At 45.2% G+C, this 19,417-nt stretch overlaps 1 protein-coding gene across 2 annotated transcripts; it reads right to left on the reverse strand.

Annotated features, from left to right (window-relative positions):
• Window positions 1-608: 608 nt before the first annotated feature.
• On the reverse strand, window positions 609-17,424 carry Ankrd35 (ankyrin repeat domain 35). Of its 2 annotated transcripts, XM_020157442.2 has the most exons (13): window positions 17,300-17,424; window positions 11,497-11,627; window positions 10,466-10,554; window positions 10,043-10,107; window positions 9,135-9,192; window positions 8,884-8,954; window positions 8,340-8,446; window positions 7,210-7,394; window positions 6,322-6,359; window positions 4,197-6,185; window positions 2,202-2,291; window positions 1,962-2,027; window positions 610-1,277 (listed from the first exon to the last, which is right to left on the reverse strand). In XM_020157442.2, exons 1-13 carry the CDS (start codon window positions 17,336-17,338, stop codon window positions 1,215-1,217), a joined length of 2,991 nt encoding a protein of 996 aa, XP_020013031.2. In that variant the 5' UTR covers window positions 17,339-17,424; the 3' UTR covers window positions 610-1,214. The 2 variants fall into 2 exon arrangements, with proteins under 2 accessions (XP_073906711.1, XP_020013031.2); XM_074050610.1 differs by lacking the exons at window positions 11,497-11,627; window positions 17,300-17,424 and adding an exon at window positions 13,426-13,707 and having other exon boundaries at window positions 609-1,277.
• Window positions 17,425-19,417: the final 1,993 nt, after the last annotated feature.

Consider the following 19,417-nt stretch of genomic DNA (forward strand, 5'->3'; position numbering starts at 1 on the left):
TCTAAGGACAATAAAACTAGTCTGTAGGTTTCTGAAATTGTGGATACATGTCATTACAAATTTGTCTAAACCCATAGAATATACAATACCAAGAGCAAACCCTAATGTAAACAATGGACCCTGGGCAATAATGATATGTCAGCGCAAGTTCATCGGTTATAACAAATGTACCACTGTGGTGAGGGTGCTGGCAATGTGGGAAGCTGTGCATTTGTGGAGAGCAGAGGATATACAGGAAATTTCTGTACCTAGTCAATTTTGCTAAACCTAAAAATGGTCTAAAAAGTTGTTTTTTTTTTAGAGGTTCTGATGTTTGAACTCAGAGCCTTGCTCTTGTTAGGCAGGTGTTCTACCACCTGAGCCACACCCCCAGTCCTCTATTTTTTAAATTGTTATTAAAAAGGAAAGGGAATGAAAAAATTTCTTCCCCACACTACCCATTTAGGCAGAAAACACAATGACACTCAGAACCATCTGCCTTCTACTTTATTTTCCACAGAGCTGGGTTCCATCCACACCTCTGGTTTCACCTATGCTGATTCCAAGGCCCAGCTCCTCAGCTCTGGGGTCCATATGTCAGGTGAAACCCCACCCACATCACCCCTAGTGACCACCCCCCCCATCCCTCCCACACACACAGCTTGATGGAGCCTCTGTAAACCAGGGATGTTCTTATTCCCTGAAAGAAGAAATTCGAGGATAAAATGCACACACTTTCATATCCTCAGTCTCCTCCTACTCCGTCATCTTTCTGGACTGGAGGAGAGGTCCACATGCAAAAGGGTTAGGAGAAGACTGGGGATGACTGCTCTTTGAATGAATGGTGTAGTAGAGGAGGGGAAAATCTGCTCTAGGGAATTTATACCACTATCTAACCATCACTCATCTTTCACTGGCACCTCCCTACGGGCAGACCTTAGGAAAAACACCCTAGCCCTCTTTTCAGTCTCCATTCCATAAGTCATCCTCATAGACTCACTCTACCTGCTCATCGATTCCTGACTCCACCCTTATTCCCCAATTGACCTTACCTCAAATGCTCTATGGGACTCCCCAGGGTCAGCCACCATAGGAGTAAAAGGAGACTCCTATTTCCTCCCATAAGCTTTCTTTCCCAAGTGCTTTCTCCCAAGTTCCATCCATTCCTCATTACCCTCAACCCACAACTCACAACAGAGAAACCCCATTATCTGAAGGCACACAGTGAGGCTGCCTCACTCCTCCTGCATGCTGAGGATTCGAAGTAGGATATTGTATACATCCTGTTCCATGTAGCCCTGTAGGTGACAGGAAAGACATAAAAGGAGATGAAGAACAGAAAATGGAGAGAGGCAGATTTTGTAGTAAAGTGGAATACTATGCACTACTACATATCACTTATAACTTTAGCAAATTTTGTTTGGTTTTTGTTTGCCATGCTGGGGTTTGAACCCAGGGCCTGATGCATAGTAAGCAACTGCTCAACCACTGAGCCACATCCCCAGCCCTCACTTAAAACTTTAATTTTTTAACTTTTCCATGGCTGTTTACCTATCTTCACAAGGAAGATAATGAGTCCTACTTTTCAGGATTGCTATGAGGGCAAGAACTGTGACTGTGAAGCAAAGCACCTGGCACACAATTGATGTTCCATTCTTTGGAGTTTTTATTATTCCTAATAAAGGAACAAGCCACCCACCTTTTCTTCCTTGGTTAAGGCTAAATTGCCTCAGGAAGAAACGGATAAAGAGTAAGGAGGCAAGAAAATTCCCTGATAGTAGGTCAGGGAATTGAAAGAGATGTAAACGCTTCACTGTCTTTCACATTCATGCACAACCCCTCCTTACCTATCTAAAGAGATCCAGACCTAGCACTGGGTCCAGTGCTCTGAGAAATGACAAGTGTGTATAGTAAAGTATAGCAAATGCAACATCCCTACTGGCTCTATGTCTCTACCTCCCCCGAATCTCCACCACGCTCACCTGAGCAGCATTCAGCAGATGATCCCTATAGGTGGAGATGATGTCTTCATGGTTCTTCTGAGAATCCTGGAAGGGAGCATCAATGGGAAGGTTACGCCTACCCTTCCCACTCTCACCAAGCATAAGGAGCTGCTGCCTGGCCAGCTTCTACCACTTCCAGGCTTCCCTCCCATATATCCATTACTTCTACTGCCCACCCTCTTTTTTTTCCATGTTTATTTCCCTAAGGCCAAAACATACCTTCAGCTGCAGGGCAAGATGAGTGTTTTCTCCCCGAACTGCTAGGAGTTCCTCTGAAAGTTGCTCCAACTTCTTCAATAATTCCTTGATCTGAGGTTAAAAGGAAAGAGAGGAAACCAATGAGGCCCAAGTCATTTTTTCCCCAAACATCACCCAGGGTTAAGGTCAGCTTACTTTTATTGGGTATTTAATATGTGCCAGATATGTTTACATACATTATCTTATGTAAAACTCAACTCAGCCTTTCTTCTAAGAACAATACTTCTCTGAGAGAAGCATGACTATCCACATTTTGTAGGTAGGAAGCCTAGTTGAGTAATTTGTCAAAATGACACAGCTAATAAGGAATTAAATCATTATTTGAACCAAGATCTCTTTGATTCTATAATCCATGCTCTCAATTCAGTACTTCCCACTTCCCCTCACCACTGACAGAAATGAAGGTAAGTCCTGTGGCTTATGAGGTGGAGGCACAAATGCAGCTAATGGTACTAACAATAATAGGAATGGTGGAATAACGGTAGTAGGAATAATAATTTCACTTATGTAGCCTAGGCTGGTTCTGGAACTTGTCATCCTCCTGCCTCTACCTCCCTGGTGCTGGGATTACAGAAGTGCACCACCATGCCAGGCCAATGCCTATTTTTTATTGAGTACTTATCATGTTTCAAAAATTGTTCTGAGTATTTTAAATAAATTTAATATCTATTTAGTGAAATCCTTACAACTACCCTATTATTAACTTCATTTTATACATGAGAAAACTAGGGCTTACAATGTTAAGTAATTTGCCTAAGATCAATCAACTAGTATGTGTTTTTCTTTGTTTTGTTTGTAGTGTTGGGAACCCTCAGCCTCACACATGCTAAGCACTCTACTACTGAGCTATATCCCAAGCCTCAGTCTTGAAACAAATTCAAATCTAGGCAATCTCATTTTGGAAAGCACTGTCTTTATTATCTTTCACCATTTGTATACTTTCATCAAAAGGACACAGAATTACTTTTTTTTTAAATTAACCCCACTCCACACTGATTCCTATTTTGGATAATATATCTTCTATTTTTATTCACTCTATACTAGATAAAACATATGCTCTTTATTTTTTTAATCATTTGAAATTTGATCTTGTATATAAGTTTTAATGGGAAGTCTGAATTCATTCATTTCACAGTACTTCTAGAACTACTAAATTCATTTGTAAATTAATCATTTAGAATGTATAAACTATGTCTCACACTCACTATAGAACAACTATACTTTTTTTTCTTTGCTTTGGTGTCCTTTGCCAATTGGAAATCATTTGTAGAACCCATTCTGAAGTAAAGGGGAAGAAGAGCGCTACAGCTGGGTACACTTAATCCATCAGACCCTCAGCAAAACCATTATACCATTAGGCCCTTTTTTTTTTTTTTCCGGGTATGGAGTTTGAACTCAAGGCCTACACCTCGAGCCACTCCACCAGCTCTTTCTGTGAAGGTTTTTTTCCGAGATAGGGTCTCAAGAGGTATTGGCCTAGGCTGGCTTCCACCACGATCCTCCTGATCTCTGCCCCCTAAGTAGCTAGAATTACAGGCGTGAGCCACCGCAGCCCGCCTACCATTAGGCCTCTTGTCAGGCCTAATGACAAATCAAAATGGTAATAAGCTAAATCAAAATGGTAATAAGCTGTGGTGTTTGCTTCATTGGTGGTGGCCCTGAAGGCACAGCTTCTGAACCCTGAGTCCTAAATTTTGGTACCTAAAGCCCCTCTCACCCTCCTTCACTTCCTTCCTTCCTTTTTTTTTTTTCCTCCCTTCTATTTATACCTTACCTCACCTCCAGTCTCAGCCCCAACCTCTCCACCCCAGCAGAGTATATTGTGGTCCCTACAGGTGATGGCTCCTCTGTTTGGGGCATGCATCTGACCAAACAATGGTTCTGAATTCAAGTTAGCAACGCCTCAAACACCCAGAAACTTCCCGCTGTGCTCCCAGGGCTACCTCTGCTGCTCACCTTGGCCTCCTTGTCCCGGCAAGCCCCAATAAGATGCTCTGTCTTCTCCCTCAGTACCTCGGCTGTCTTCTCAAAGTGCTCGCAGCGCGCGCGCATGTCGCGGGCCTGGCACTCCTGCTCAGCAGCGCGAGCTGCCAGGTCCTCGCCCCGGCGCCGTTCCTCCAGCACAGCCTCCCGCAGCTGACTTATTTCCCAGCAAGCTGCATTGTACTTCTCCAGCACAGCTTTTAGCTCCTGGCCCCAAGCCTGGGCCTGAGCCACCAGCGAACTCCGAGTTTTCTCATGCTGCCGCAGGCTGGCCGTCTCCCGGGCCCTCACCTCGGCCACCTCCTCAGTGGCTTGGTAGAGCAACTGCTTCAGCTTCGCGATCTCCAGGCTCTTCCCGCTCATCGTGGCCTGGACCGCCCGCAGCTCCTCCTCCAGCTTCCCCAGGTCTTGCTCCAGGGCGGCCACCTGGGGGGATGCTGGAACCTTAAAGGAGGCACCTGGCTCCCCGCAGGGGCCCAGGGAACCCCGCAACTGCTGGTTTTCCGTTTCCAGCCGCGTCAGCACCTGCTGGGCCTCGCGGTGCCTGTCCACCAGGGTGCTGATGCACACTTGCAGCTCCTGCAGGGGCTCGGCAGCTGTGCTCCGTGCACCATCCCTGCCCACCAGGTCTGGGGGTAGGCACTCCCATAGCCCTCGGAGGCCGCTGCTTTGTGAGGCCAGGCGCCTGCGCAAGTTCTCTGTGGCCTCCTTCTCCATGGCCAGTTCGTCAGTCAGCAATCCCACACTCCGCCGCAATTCCAGTAGCTGGACCTGCTCCTTGGGCGTGGGTACGAATTCCTGCTGTAGCCGCTGGCTCAGGGACTGCAGCTCACCTTGCAACCGCTGCCGCTCCCGCCCCAACTCCCCCAACTCCTCCAGCAAGTTACTGTTGCTCAGTCTCAGGGCCGACACCTCCTTCTCCAGCTGCCCCTTCACCAGGCCTGCTCCTGGGGCCTGTTCTCCTCCAGGGGCCCCTAGAGGTTCTCCTCGGGCCCCAGGAGTCCTTTTCTTCTCTCCATGCTCTTTGGTGCCCTCTGGGGCTGCCTTTGGGGTTCCCTCTCTGGACTCCTGGGCAGGAGCTTCATGTTTTAGCTGTAGTCCTGCCTTTGCCCTATCCAACCTCACCAGCACCCGCTCCAAACGGGCCTCCATCTTCTCCCAGGCAGCTGCTGCAGCCTCAGCCCTGGGAGTTCCCAGGACTCCCTCCAGGACTGGTCTTGACAAAGCCCCTCGGGCAGCATCCTTTTCTCGCCACACTGCAGCCAGTTCTTCCCTTAGTTGTAGCAGGAGCTGGCTCATGGCTGCTGTGCCCACTAATGGGTTTGCTGTTTCAACTCCTGGGGCCTGAGGTCTCTCCTGGCCACCAAACAGCTGGTCAGTGTGATCAGGGCCAAGTGTCTGCCCTTCATTGGTGGTCAATTGCTGTCCTGTGGCTTTCCCCAGGCTCTCAGGCCTTGGGTGCTGGACTGGCCCCTGCTCCGATTGGGACCTTCCATTTACTTCACACTGGATCTCTGCTGCAGCTAATTTCTCAATCCTTGTGGGAGCAAAGGTAGAGTTTACTGTGGCTATTGTCTGCTGCTGCTTCTTTAGCTCTTGTATATGCTCAACCAGCATATTCAGGGGACAACCCTGCTCCATACCATCCCCTTCAGGCCGCAGACTAGGGTCTGGTCTTCCTGGAGCTCCAGGCTCATGGGATAGGAGGAGCCCTAGCTCTTGCACCTGCTCTCGAATCTGGTTTTCCAGGCCCAAGTAGGCTGTAGCTTGAGCCTTGCATTCTTCTGCCTTTCGCACCAGCTCCTGCTCTAGCTGAGACACTTTCCTCTGTTCCTCTTCATACTTCCACCTCCACTCTACTGAGCATGGGTCTTCACCCTCCTCTTCCTCCTGTTCCTCCTCAGGCTCTGCTTTCCATGGACTCTTGGGTGAAGAACCCACCAGGGGCTCAGATGGAGAGGTCTAGGTCAAAAGCAGAACAATGAAGTGAGGCCATGCAGCTCACTTAGCCCAAGGAGGGCCATCTCTTAGAATGTCTTGATGCCAAAAGGACAATTGAATTGTCAGAAATAAAAGGGGAAGACTCTTAGGATCATACCTGAGATGTAAGATCTGGGTGCTGAACCAGCCCCTGACCTATAAGAAAAGACATGGGGCAAATGAGAAGACAGGTCTTACATACTTCTAGCCCACACCCTAACTTCAGATTTTGTTTAAGAGGAGTGCCCCACTCAGTGTGATAACCCTCACACCCTTCTGGTGCCAGGAGCAAAAAGTCCGTAAGTATCCAGTAACTTTGATTTCCTAAACCAGAGAAACCAGAGATGGGACTGATCCTTCATTTATTTATTGGTCACTGTGTCAAGTACTGTTACAGGCACCAGGACCTCAATAGTGAGCAAACAGATGGCCTGTCATTTGAGGGGTGCACAGTCTAGTAGAGGAGAGATTGACCAGTAAATTATGCAAATATATGTACATACATAGCTCAGAAATCCTAGCAATAGCACTAGCCAGAGTTACCCTCAGTAAGACAAGGCTGCATTGAAGAATTTAGTAACTATGCTTTTGGGAATTTGGGGTCATCTTGTAGTAGCAACTAAGGTAACAATCATTTGTCAGAGGAACAAATGAGATACTAAGAAGTTTCTTTAATTTTTTGACTATTGAGGAGAATCTTGAAATTTACAAAAGGGCATTTTTGGCGGGGGCTGTTGTTCTTCAGATAGGGTATCACTGTGTAGCCCAGGCTGGCCTCAATCTCAAGATCTTCCTACCTCAGCACCATAATCCCCAAGTACTTGATTATAGGTATGTACCCCCATGTGTGGCCTACAAGAGGCTTTAAAAAAAAAACCATATATTAATTGTACAAAGGGGTTTCATTGTGCTATTTGCATACATGTATATAATGTACTTGGATCTAATTCACCCCCTCTATTACATTTTCTAATTTCATACATGCATATAAAGTATGTGGATTTACCTCCTTGCCGCCGCCGGTTCAGGGCCTGCCGTAGCAGCCTCCACAATGCTTTGTCCTGTGTACACAGAGCATAGTGCAGAGCATCATGGCCCATGCTGTCCACTGCCCCTGCATCTGCTCCGTGGCTCAGGAGCAGTTCAGCCACCTCAGAGCTGCCTTTCTCACAGGCCAGGATCAGAGCTGATCTATGGGCAGAAACAAATCTGAATACAGGCTTTTCCCCCATGGAATCCAGGAGTCCTGGTTCCAGAAATTCTACTTACAGGGGAAGCTCTCATTCAGTGGTGTCAGGACAACAGTCAATGACAGAGCATTAGACCAGACCAGAACTTTTCAAATATTGCTTCTTGTAGCTACAGAAAGTAGAGGCCAGGAGCTGAGGCATGGCTCAAGTGACAGAGTGAGGCCCTGAGTTCCAACTCTAGTACCACCAAAAAGAAAAAAAAAAAGATAGGGGGTCCATTTTTATCTACTTTATATAATGTTAAGGTTCTGTATAAATTTTGGGAGGTTGTTTTGTGGTTTTGGGGGGATGGTTTTTTGTTTTGTTTTTTTGGTGGGACTGGGGCTTGAACTCAGGGTGTTGTGCTTACAAAGCAGGCACTCAACTGCTTGAGCAACTCCTCTAGTCCACTTTGTTCTGGTTAGATTGGAGATGGGATCTCCTGAACTATTTGCCCTGACTGGCCTCAAACCATGATCCTCCCAATCTCTGTCTCCCAAGTAGCCTGGCTTATTTATTATTTTGAGACAGGGTCTTTCTATGCATCCCAGGCGGGCCTTAAACTCTAATCCTCCTGACTCAGCCTCCACACCTGGCTTTTGCATAATTTTTTTATTGGAAAAAAGGATCCTATTATTTAGAAGATAACTTGAAACCAGTAAATTAAGTCAATGGTTCCCAAAGTATCCATTCTACTTCTTGGATCATCTATGCTGGGAAGACAGTCATGGCAGCAGGCAAAATTCTTTTGAACCATCACTAGGAAGAAAGGAGGCCCCCAAGAAGAGATACCAGCCTGTCCCCCCTCTTCTTACACACACACACATGCACACAGTCAGTGCCCATAGGCTCCTTTCTAGATTGTTCAAGGTCTGAAAATTGGGGTGGGAACATGGGGAGGGCTCACTTGTCATCCTTGTCTGTGACATTAACTCGGGCACCTCTCTGCAGCAGCTGTGAGCAGATAGCTGCATGACCACCCAGCGATGCAATCATCAGGGGCGTTCGTCCATCCTGCACAGATTGTAGGAAGGGGGAGGTTCACAAGGAGCCAGGGGAGCAGGGACTTGACAGCAACTCCCCTTACCCCACACCTCTATAGAAAAAAAGCTCAGATTGTAGGAGTAAATACTGTCTTTGAAGGATTAGAAGTTCTCCAGAAGACAAGGCTTAACTTCTATGTGAGGAAGAAGAGGAAGAATGGGAGGACAAAGAATACAAGGGTGGTCGTACTTAAAACCAATAGCCAAATGGCCCCTCACTTCTCCCAATAAAAGAGCTGATAACCATTTATTTATTGTTCATGCACATTCACTTAACACCTACTCTGTGCAGACACCATGCTTGATACTACCCCAGGTCACAGAATCTGGTTAATCAAGCTCATAAAGATTAGCATCCTCCCTGGGTAGGATACTGCCCAGTTGCCCAACTCATTGCTGGATACTCACATTATCCAGCACATCCAAGAAGGCTTCATGGTCACACAGAAGGAGGACACTTGAGGCACAGCCAGAGGAGGCTGCAGAAAGTTTAAGAAAGGTTAGTTAAGAAGTATGAAGGACACCTACTCAGACCATGACCCAACATCCCTTCTTACCATTTCAGTGGTTTGCCTGGCTATTCTTCCCACCAAATGTTATCTTCTCCTCCCCATCCTACAATCCCTGTAGCCCTGTTCCCACCAGTCCCCAGCACACACCTGCCCAGTGCAATGGACTACGGTTTTCTGTATCCACAGCATCTTCATTAGCACCATGCTGTAAATAGCCACAAAAAAGCAACATGGAGCTTAGCGTTAACAGCCTCATTCCATACCTCCTGTTGTGTCACCAATTTCCATGGTAATGTGGAGGAGTAGGGGGGAGCAGGAGGACCATAGTTCTGAGGGAAGCCAACTACTAATCCATTCCTTGCAGATAATAGACAAGCCTGGAATTTCAGCCCTGGTTCCTAAACCTAGGGTCTAAGAAAAATCTAATAAACATGTTAAGGAAAATGACACCTGAATCCATGGTTGATACTTTAGGATCCTAACTGTGAGATTTGGAAAGGATCAGAAGAACAAAATCAGAGCAACCATGTGCTCAATGGCCTATTGAGTGACTGTGCTTTTTGTACTTTGGATACTTATTTATGAATTGTTCACAGTCATTTCACTTATATGTTTTTCTTCATGCTACTTGACTATAACTGCCCCTAAAGAGACAGTAGAACTTTGGTTTAATCTGAATACTTCTGCTCTCCTTCCACCTGCCCATCACCATAGCAGATAATCTCTGCAATGGATCTGCCAATGGCAGAACTCAATAGTCCCTAGATAATCTGCTTTGTCACTAGCCCTCAAGGGCAGTATTGATCATGGTGCCTGCACAGAATAAATGGTTATCAGCTCTCTTACTGGGGACAGAAAGGTACATTTGACTAACTATTGCTTCTCACTATGAGACAAAATTAAGACTCCAAGGGCTGGGGTATGGGGATCTTATGTGGTAGAGCACTTAGTTTGCAAGCTCAAAGCCCTAAGTGCAAACCCCAGCACTGAAAAAAAAAAATACTTTGGGCCCACTTCTTCTCTTCTCAGGACTAATATCAAGAGATTGCTTTTACCTGAAGCAAGACCTTTACACATTGTGGCTGACAGGAGATGGTGGCCAAATGTAGGGCAGTGCTTCCTGGAAAGAGGAAGAAAGAGGGAGTGAGGTAGGATGGGTGGCCCCATGCATGTGGATGACTCACAGGGAGGGAAGGCAAGAGACGCACAGATAATCAGAGGGAGATTAGTGAGAGAAGCTCTCAGCTACACAGGGCCAGAAATTCCTGTTTCCCAAGCACCTGGTACTTGTGGTAGAGTGAGAGTAGGGGTAAGGTGTGCCCAGCTTATAGGGAGGTGAAACTTTGGAGGGATGCTGGCCAAGACTTATTGAGGAGAGAAGCAAGGATCCATAGAGCCTTCAGCAGGGCCCAGCACTGACTCCCACTGCTGCTATAAAGGGAGAAGGAAGTGTCATAGCCCAGTGCTGTCTAACTCACCGTCTTCATTCTTGCTGTTGATGTCAGCCCCATTTGCAAGAAGTACTGTCAGACATTCGGTCAGCCCTTTGGAGGCAGCCAGATGAAATCTGTCAGAATTAAAGCCAAAGGTAGAAGGATGAAGGAACCAGGTGATGAAGAGGATTCTTCTTCTTTTAAGTGTGTTTAATTTTCCAATAGTTATTCTAATCTATTTAAATCCAGGATTTGTTTTCTTTTCTTTTTTTGTTTTGTTTTTGGTTTTGGTTTGTTTTTTGACACAAGGTTTCTCTGTGTAGCTCAGGGTAGTTTCAAACTCTAGACTCAGCCTCCTGAGCGCTAGGATTACAGGTGTGCACCACCACAGCTGGTGAAAGGGGAGACTCTTAATAAGCAGTACTTGTTATGCTCCCTAACCCAAAGCCAATCCCAAAAGTCAAGAGAGAAGTTCCTCAGAAAGGGAAGACCATATGGCCTACAGTCATGAAGTCAGAAGAGGCTAAAGAGGGAAGCTACAGGTCTCAAGAAATTTCAGACTATTGCAGGGTGTCCAGGAGACACATCATTATCTGACTTTCTGGGAACAGAACGTTTAGCACAACTGAAAGTGTCACAAAGAGTCAACAGGAGCAGAGCACAGGGTGGGCATATGAAGATGATTGGGACAGACAAGGGATAGTATCCGCTTGTTCTAGTCACTCCCTCTAGTTCTGTGACTCTCATGGCTACCACTTCATTCCTAATTTCCCAAGTGCACATACCCTCCTATTTGTGCAGTGAAGAAACCATTTGCATATATTAGTTTACTGTTTGTTTAATGAGCTTTACATCCTTTTCAAGCCGATGTTGTTAATGTGCATTGTGAGGTGGATGGAGCTGAGACTATCTTCTCTCCTCCCTTTGTGCTGTGCTTGATACATGGCAAAGATTTGTCTATATGTCCCAATTAAGACAACACAAAGGGCTCTGAATTTGTAGGCATTCCCTGGTCACACTGGAGTTTGAAGTTTTCAAAAGGAACCACATACCAGGGTGGAGTCAAGAGGACTTACGGGGACTGGCCATTTGAATCTAGCTTGGTGGGTCGAGCCAACTTCCTGGAGGCCAGGGCAGCCACGCGTCCCACATCCCCCCGCTGCACTGCCTCCAGCAGCTTCTGATCACGACGGTTCCATCTCTCCACCTAATCCAAAGGCACAAATTGTATAAATGGGGGCATGGGAATGGTGTGGAGAAAGAAAAGGGGCAGATAGTTAGGTGCCAAGCAAGGGAAAAAAGGACCATCCTCAAGGTCCTCTGACTGTTTTGCAGATCACTCAGCCTAGATCATTTGGTCCTTCTTTGGTAGACCAGCTAACTATTAACCAATTCATATGCCACCAAGTACTATTACTGGTCACTGCCAGCCCTTGACCTAAAGGTGCCTGGACCACTGAATTAAAATTATTGGCCAAGAGTGCTGTCACAAGTCTATAATCAAAATACTTGAGAGACTGAGACAGGGGCATCTTGAGTTCAAGGCCATTCTGGGCTATACAGCTGAACTTTGTCTCAAAAAATGAACAAAATATTATTTATGAGTGCTGAATGTATTCTATTTCAAGTTTCTTTTTATCATCATTATGATTACTGTTATTGTTAGGTGCCCAACCTCAGAGCAATTCTAGCTACAACTCTTTTCCTGCTCTCTAGGTCTTGCTGGAGCAAAATGAACCAACTCTGTCTTTTGACCTTAGTTATTTGAGAAGTAAATCAGGGCATCTAGCTTAGGTCATAGCTAGGAGTCCAAATACCTAACCATACCATCTCTGCCCATTGGCTTTGGGCTCCCAAACTGTGAAGGGAATCACAGTTTGTTTCCCTTTATCATGGCTATCTATGCACTTCAGCAAGTCTCTGTTCCCCTTCTATGGAAACAACAAGAGGCAAAAGACAGGTCCCTAGCCATGCTTAGGGAGACAACAAAAGGAAGAGGCAGAGAGGACTCCCTTCCTTCCCCCTCTCCTCCCTCCTAGTTTCCCTGGCAGGGAGCAGCTGTCCCAGACAAGAGCCACACCTCATGCATTGTTCTATGGTTGCAGCTTGAGTTTTGCCAGTGGAGGAGTAGTTACAATAATGGAAGTATTATGGGGCATGAAAGAGAGAGTTGTGTAGAAACACCTAGAACTGAAACCCCAGAAAAGCTTGGTTTGGTCCAGAGAGAGAAAGGAAAGGAAGAAGGGATGAATACAAAGATCTTTGCTATGGTTAAAAGGACTCGATAAAAATGTTTTCAGCTGAACTGAGTTTGGGACCTGGTTCAGCTACATTCTCAGCTATGTGACCTACAGCAAGCCATTAAACACCTCTAACCTGTTTCTTCATCTATAAAATGTGGGTAATAACTACCACATCACATTGTATTAAACAAGCTAATGTATATAAAATCTCTTTGTAAACTGTAGAGCCTTATGAATGTATGGCATTCTTATAACAAAACAGGAAGTTGTGAGAAATTGGTGGTGGCACATTGCATTTTATGAGATTTAATCTCAACAAGAAAGAGGTTATAGGAAGAGGTGAAAAAATAGGGTCCAAGGAAGCCCAATAACTCATTTTCAAATATTGTTTATATAGTCAGGGTAAATTATTAGCCAATGACAGGAAAGATTTAAATGCCCAAACCATACAATTATTTAGGGTAGATGGGTTCTGAGGTAATATTCATGCTGTTCCAAGTGTGCAACACTTGGAACTCTTCATGATCCTTTCAAATACTATTTCAGTTAGCCTCTCGCTATCCCTGGAAAATAGTTAGGGCTAATATTATTGTATGTTTTGGACAGAAAAAGAAATGGAAGCAGACTAAGATTAGACAACTGTCCAGGATCTCATAAAAGAGTGGTAAAATTGTAACTGGAAACCCAGGCTATCTGATGCCCAATCCTAACTCTCACCATCAGAGCACACTACTACAGAGCTATGGAAAAAGACTTATTTACCTCCAGATAAACACTCTTCTGAGTTCCTCCAGGGTAAAGCTACCCACCCTCAGATGCTGCTCCCTGTGTGAAGAGTCTCCAAACAGGTTCATTCTCAAAGAACAAAATAAGCAAAATGCCTCCTCCACATGTTAACAGACTCTGACAAGTAAGAACACATTTTGCAATGCCCCTTGGGAATCAGGTCATCCACTGGAGAACACAGAACAGGAACTATGCCTCTGCCTCACAGTACTGCAATCAGCTTACCTTAACCTGAAGTTCACTGTTTTAAAATCTTTTTTTTTTTTTTTTTTTTAGGCAGGGTTGCTATGTGTCCTGACTAGCCTAGAACGTTTGTGATCCTCCTGCCTCCACCTCATGAGTACTAGTATTACAGGGGTGTACCACCATGCCTGGCTCTAAAATCTATTGTTTTAAAATCATCTGGGTAATTTTTTCATATGATAGTTAAAATATTTGTAATGGGTGTTTTTGGATGGTACTGGGACTTGATCTCAGGGCTTCACACTTAGTAGGCAGGTGGTCTACCACTTGAGCCACTCTGCCAGCCCTGCTCTAAAATCTTGATTCTAACACTTTTTGTCTTTGTGCATATGAGGCATGTAAAACTTCATTGAACCTGTTTCTCAATAATATAACAGCAAATAAAGAATCTAGTTCTGGGTCTGTCACATAGGAGGTACACATAAATGTTAGTTTCCAATCCCCATCCTTCCTGGCTTTTCTGGGCACACTTTTATTCCTGGACTCAGAATTCTCCAGCTATGGGAATAGAAGGAAGGGATTTTGCTCACATCAGCCAATAAACAACAGCCAGGCTGTGTAGGTGGGAAAGACGCTTCTTAGAAATGTGAATACATTTCTTTCCAGCTAGATGGCTATAAATTCACCCAATCCTGTAATCTCATCATATGAAGAAGGGTTTAAAATAGGTAGAAATTCTTCACGACCAAACCTCTACAGAGCTGAAGTAAAAGACAAATTTTAATAGCCAGGCCATTGCTCACCTTAGCACCTCCTTCAAAGGAGACTCTGGATTATCATTGCAGCCCCAAGAGAGCAATCACCAAATTAATCAACAGACTCAGTAATAAGGATAAGCTTTGTTATTTGTATAGATGAGATTAGGAGGCCTTATTAGAAGACACTGTATCCTCTCCTATCACTGGCTATGTGCCTATAAAGTGTCCTATCAAGAGGGGAGCACACCAACTGATAAGAGAGTAGCTACTGATGTAGAACAAGTGAATGAAAATGGAAAGGCTGTCCTCAGGAATCAAGATCTCGCTCTCTTTCTCTCTCTCTCCCTTCTCCTCTCTGCTCTCTTTTTTGTGATATTGAGGTTTGAATTCATGGCTCATGCTTACTAGGCAAGTGCTGTACTACTTAAGCCACACCTTTAGTCCTAGGACCTGACTCTCAACATTTTAAGTGAAATACATGTTCCTCTACACTTATCCAGTGCAAGCAGTTTAAAGCTATTTACTGCTCTGCTTCTTGGTCTACTGTCTACCTGGGGCAGAGTAAGTGCATATGTAAGACAATAAAATGTCCTTTACTTGGATAAAATAAAATGAGATTGTAGGAATTAGGTTTGTGTATGTTTCTTGATCTTCCTATATAGGGGATAACATAGATTAATTTAAAAATGATCACTTATCTTTCAGTCTTGACTGCAGACTGAGGGCATAGAGCTCTGGCGCTGGACTCGGATATGAGTTGGAATACAGATGGGGCAATCTCCTGACATGGCTTGGAAGCCCTTTTTGCAGTGGCAGAAAAGCTGTCACACTATTTCTCTGACAAATGGGTTTAACACTGTTAGCTACCCAAAGGAGTAGGGAAAATTATGATGAGAAGTGTGGAAAAATTTCATGAAACAACTTACAGCCAAAACTGACCTATTTTCAAGGCTTCTGAAACCCCAATCTGACTAAGAAAAAAATTTTCTTTCCAGCTAGGTAGTTCTAAAACTACTTTTTTCTTCATATACTCTCAGTAACCTAAATTCTTGTTATATTAAGAAGAGTCTAGGGCTAGGAAAATGGCTCAAGGGATAGAGCGCCTGCCATGCAAGCACAAGGCCTTGTGTTCAAACCCCAGTGTAGGAAAAAAAAAACAAGTTATAAGGGTGGACTTTCCTGATTATCAAACCTCTGGAGAGACAGAGGCATGATTCAAGTGGTAGAGTGCCTGCCTGGCAATTGTGAGGCCCCAAACTCAACCCCCAGTATTGCCAAAGAAGGACAAATGGAGGGTTCCAAATCCCAAGATCCAGCCCATTGCTCATTCCAGCACCCTAAATCAGGAAAAATAAAATAGTTCCCCATTCCTAAGCAGAAAGTAGACTCCACAAACCTGAAAGGGAATAGCAATGTTGAGTATTTAACGAAAGAGTCCATATGAATAAGAAAATCATTATTTAAAACTGGGTAGCCTCAGTTTCTGGTACCTATATTAGTAAATGCCTTTTTACTGGTTGGTCAATGTGTGGAAACTAAGTGAAGAAGCAAATGTAATGGGACAAGGACAGGCCTCAACATAGTTCCTACTCTTGCCTCATAGCTCTCTTCCAGGTTTCTGTGGCCTACCCATGCGGAGTGAACTAACTGAGCATTTCTCATATTTGCTTATAAATGACACCACTGTGTCAAATTAGTCAAGCAACATTACTACAAGAAGCTGGGTAATTCAAATTCTGACTGATTCATAATCCCAACCTCCATAGAAAATTCTATCCCCAAGTAGGGGGTCTCTCTGTAAGAGATTTTTTAAAGGAGAAGCTGTACCCTCCCTGGGCCACTATTCTCTGTAATATTCTCTGTGTTCCCCCATCACCACCACCACCAGACATGGAGAATGGAATGACTGCTGCTGAGAACTTTTCTGGTGAGTCTACTCTATCCTCCTTCCTTCTTGCTATCATTTTCCCCAAGCTCAATGAAAACAAAAACAGAGAATACACATCCTAAACAACTGGGTGAAGGTTCAGGATAAAGGAGAGAAACAGCAGAAAAGTCTTGACTAGCTCAAGTAGTAGTTGGGTGACCAAAAACTGCAGTGAACTGGCTTCTGCAGGCAACTTAGTCCCTCGGGGAGCAGCCAGGCAACTGTGCATCCTTTGGAGTGCCTGTCAAGCTAGCTAAACTGCAGGATTAACCCAGAGTAAGCAAGCAGAAAGATGCAGGCAAAAGGGGGATGGATGGGATTGAGTGATCATTGAGCAAAGTGGGACAGAGATTGAAAGAGAGAACAGAGGCTGCTGTTGTGGGAGCTCCAACTGAAAAGAGGTTTGGAGTGAAGAGAGGGATTGGAAGTCGCATGGGTGGGATGGAGGCAAGGATAGAGGAAGCTGTGAAGAAGAGTTAGGGAAAACCACAAAGCCAGGCTGACAGTAAACAGAAGGATGGGGCTATGTAAGAGTGAAAATTTGTGGGGAGAAGGCAGGGATGGAAAATGAAGTAGGGGGCAGGAATTGGGGGTGGAGGTGGGAATGGAGTCAAAGATTGGGCAGTGACTGGACTTGTGAGTTGGTACTGGGAGACACAGAAGAAGTAGACAACAGGGCCTTGGGAATGGGACAGAGCTGCAAAAAACATATCAGAAGTTGGAGATATAGGTGCTGGGAGGACAAGAAAGGGGCCAAAGGAAAGGACACTGGGGAAGGCAGAGGCTAGGAAGGCAAGTCAGAGACTTTTGAAGACACAAGAAAGTTAAGTTAGCAGCACTGGCAGGCTGCACTGCGGAAACTCTGGAAGGACCAATGAAGGCGTAAAGTAATGGAGCATGGAGATGGGACTCGGGACTTCTGGGTCAACACAGGTCTTGAACCTAGCTCCAGTCCCATTCCCCTACACGTTTTGACACCTACCGCCACTTGTGAACTGGAGCAGGAGAAGATGCGCTTCATGGCCGGGGCCGGGGTCACGGGGGTGGGGGGTTGGGGACACGCGGAAAGCCGGGCCACAGGTTCCCAGACCCACCGGACTCGGCTGGCTGCCTGTGTAGGAGACAACTGTCAAAAAGCAGAGCGGGCCCCGCCTCTGGCCCCGCCCCAGACCCTGTTCCGTTCAATCAGAGACGAGAACTCGAGGGCTGGGCTTAAAACTCCGCCCCTGCCTCTGCTCCATCCCGCCCCTGCAGAGGCAAAAAGCCCGCAGTCTTCAGCTGCTATATGGGCTTGGTCTCAAGCCTCGCCCTCCCAATTTGAACCCGCCTCTTGAGCCTACCTGCTCAATTGGAGAAGCAACGCTGCTAGCAACGGCGAAAACTCCGCCCCAAACCCCTCCGCGCCCGCCGTTCCGGTCTTTGGCTCCGTCCCGAACCCCGCCTAGGCCCCGCCCCTCCCAGCGCCTCGGCGAATCCCTTCTTTTACCAACTGTCTTCTTGAGCCCGTGATGACGACGCTTTATAGCCCGAGACCTTCAGCTAATTACCTCTGCTCCGTCCCCTCTCCAACAATCCCCCGCCAAAAACCCAAGCACAGAAGAGAATTTAAAGAGCAGTTACTGAGCTGAAGGATAAAGAGAAAGGGATCAAGCCTTATCTCAATTTTGACTAAGAAAAGGACAAGGAATTTTTATTTTAGCATCTCCTCTCCAAAAACAAAACAAAAACCCATTTTCTTATTTTCACTGCTCTTTAAGTTCAGACTCAATAATTCTTGCTTGACCAGACAGTCGCAGCCAACTGGTCTTCCCACTTCTCTCCTCCCTACTGCCCAGCGAGCCCACTAAAATGCATAGGATAATCTATGGAATAAAGCCCCAAATTCTACCGTGTTTACAAGACTCTTCAGAAACAGGACCCTGCCTTCATCCTCAGTCTTATCTCGTTATTTTTACACAAGAGCTAAATTGACACTGCTGTACTCTAATTCTCCCTGGAATGCCTCCTCCCACTTGGTGGGTCCCTAAGTTCTGTACAATTTTTCTGTAAATTTCCCCTTAAGTCCCTGTTGCCTTGCCTAACAAAGTAGGCCTTTTGTATGTGACATACTCCCAGTACTTACTAGCATATTATATAACAAGCACCTTTTTGTATTTGCCATTATTGTTTTTCCTACAAGGCTGGACTCTTTGATGGTAGCTGTTGTGTTTCATATTATTCCCATTGTGTAGCATGTATTAGGTCTGATAAGCAAATGAATGAACCAAGAAGCAGGAACAAAAAGGAAGAAACACTCTAATTTGTGGGGAGAGCCTGTTGTCCATGTAGTCCCTTCTCAAACTGGAATTGCTCCAAAGGAAAGGGGTAATAAGCTTCTTGAAGAATAGATTTGAGTTAGAGAAAATCCTGCTCTGGAGCTAAGGATGGCTAGGAGAGAGATCTTAGGTTGATAAAAATATTAAATGTGCTATTTTAATCATATGGATAAATAATTATATGAACCAGTCCTGAAGAAAACTCACCTCCCTGTGGAGAATCACTGGAGTAAAACGCTGAGGGAAGTTTGTCAGCCTAAATGTGGTCTCAGACATCAAATATTTCATGAGGGCTGATCAAGTTATAGCCTATATAAAATGCAGGGAGGGTCACCATGGACCCTTTCCTGTTGCAAAACAACTAGCCGACTTGAAGCAGAATAGTGTCCCTGCCTCACCTAGTAAGCCAAAAAGGCCACCATTTTCAGGGATAGACAACAGAGGCAGAGACATGGTCTCTAGGAAGCCATTGCTGAAGTATACATGTTCCTTGAGGATATGAGAAGAACCTGGGGTAGCTCAAGAGGCTAGAAGACACCCGAGTATCTAAAAAAAATCAGATAGATTTGATTTCTACTGTTAGAACCTTAAGTTAATCAGTTAATTATTGCTTTAGGGGCTCAAAGGGGATGAAGCACAGGACAAAATTCACTGGAAGGAGACAATAGCACATAGAAGAAACAAATCTTCAGAGGCTGGGAACAAGAATACCAACTGATATGTCAATATACCTTCTCACGTAATCCTTACAACACATGGTAAAATAGATTATTTTATAACAAAAC

Source organism: Castor canadensis, chromosome 12 (assembly GCF_047511655.1).
Source record: "Castor canadensis chromosome 12, mCasCan1.hap1v2, whole genome shotgun sequence".
Taxonomy (NCBI): Eukaryota; Metazoa; Chordata; class Mammalia; order Rodentia; family Castoridae; genus Castor; species Castor canadensis.

What these genes read in the sequence shown, in the direction of transcription:
- Ankrd35 (XM_020157442.2), bottom strand. Translation starts at nt 17,338, where the DNA reads ATGAAGCGCATCTTCTCCTGCTCCAGTTCACAAGTGGCG. An exon ending in GCTCCAGTTCACAAGTGGCG is followed by an intron (nt 11,628 to 17,299) that starts GTAGGTGTCAAA and finishes CCTTTGGATTAG; the next exon opens with GTGGAGAGATGGAACCGTCG. An exon ending in TAGTCCATTGCACTGGGCAG is followed by an intron (nt 8,955 to 9,134) that starts GTGTGTGCTGGG and finishes AACTTTCTGCAG; the next exon opens with CCTCCTCTGGCTGTGCCTCA.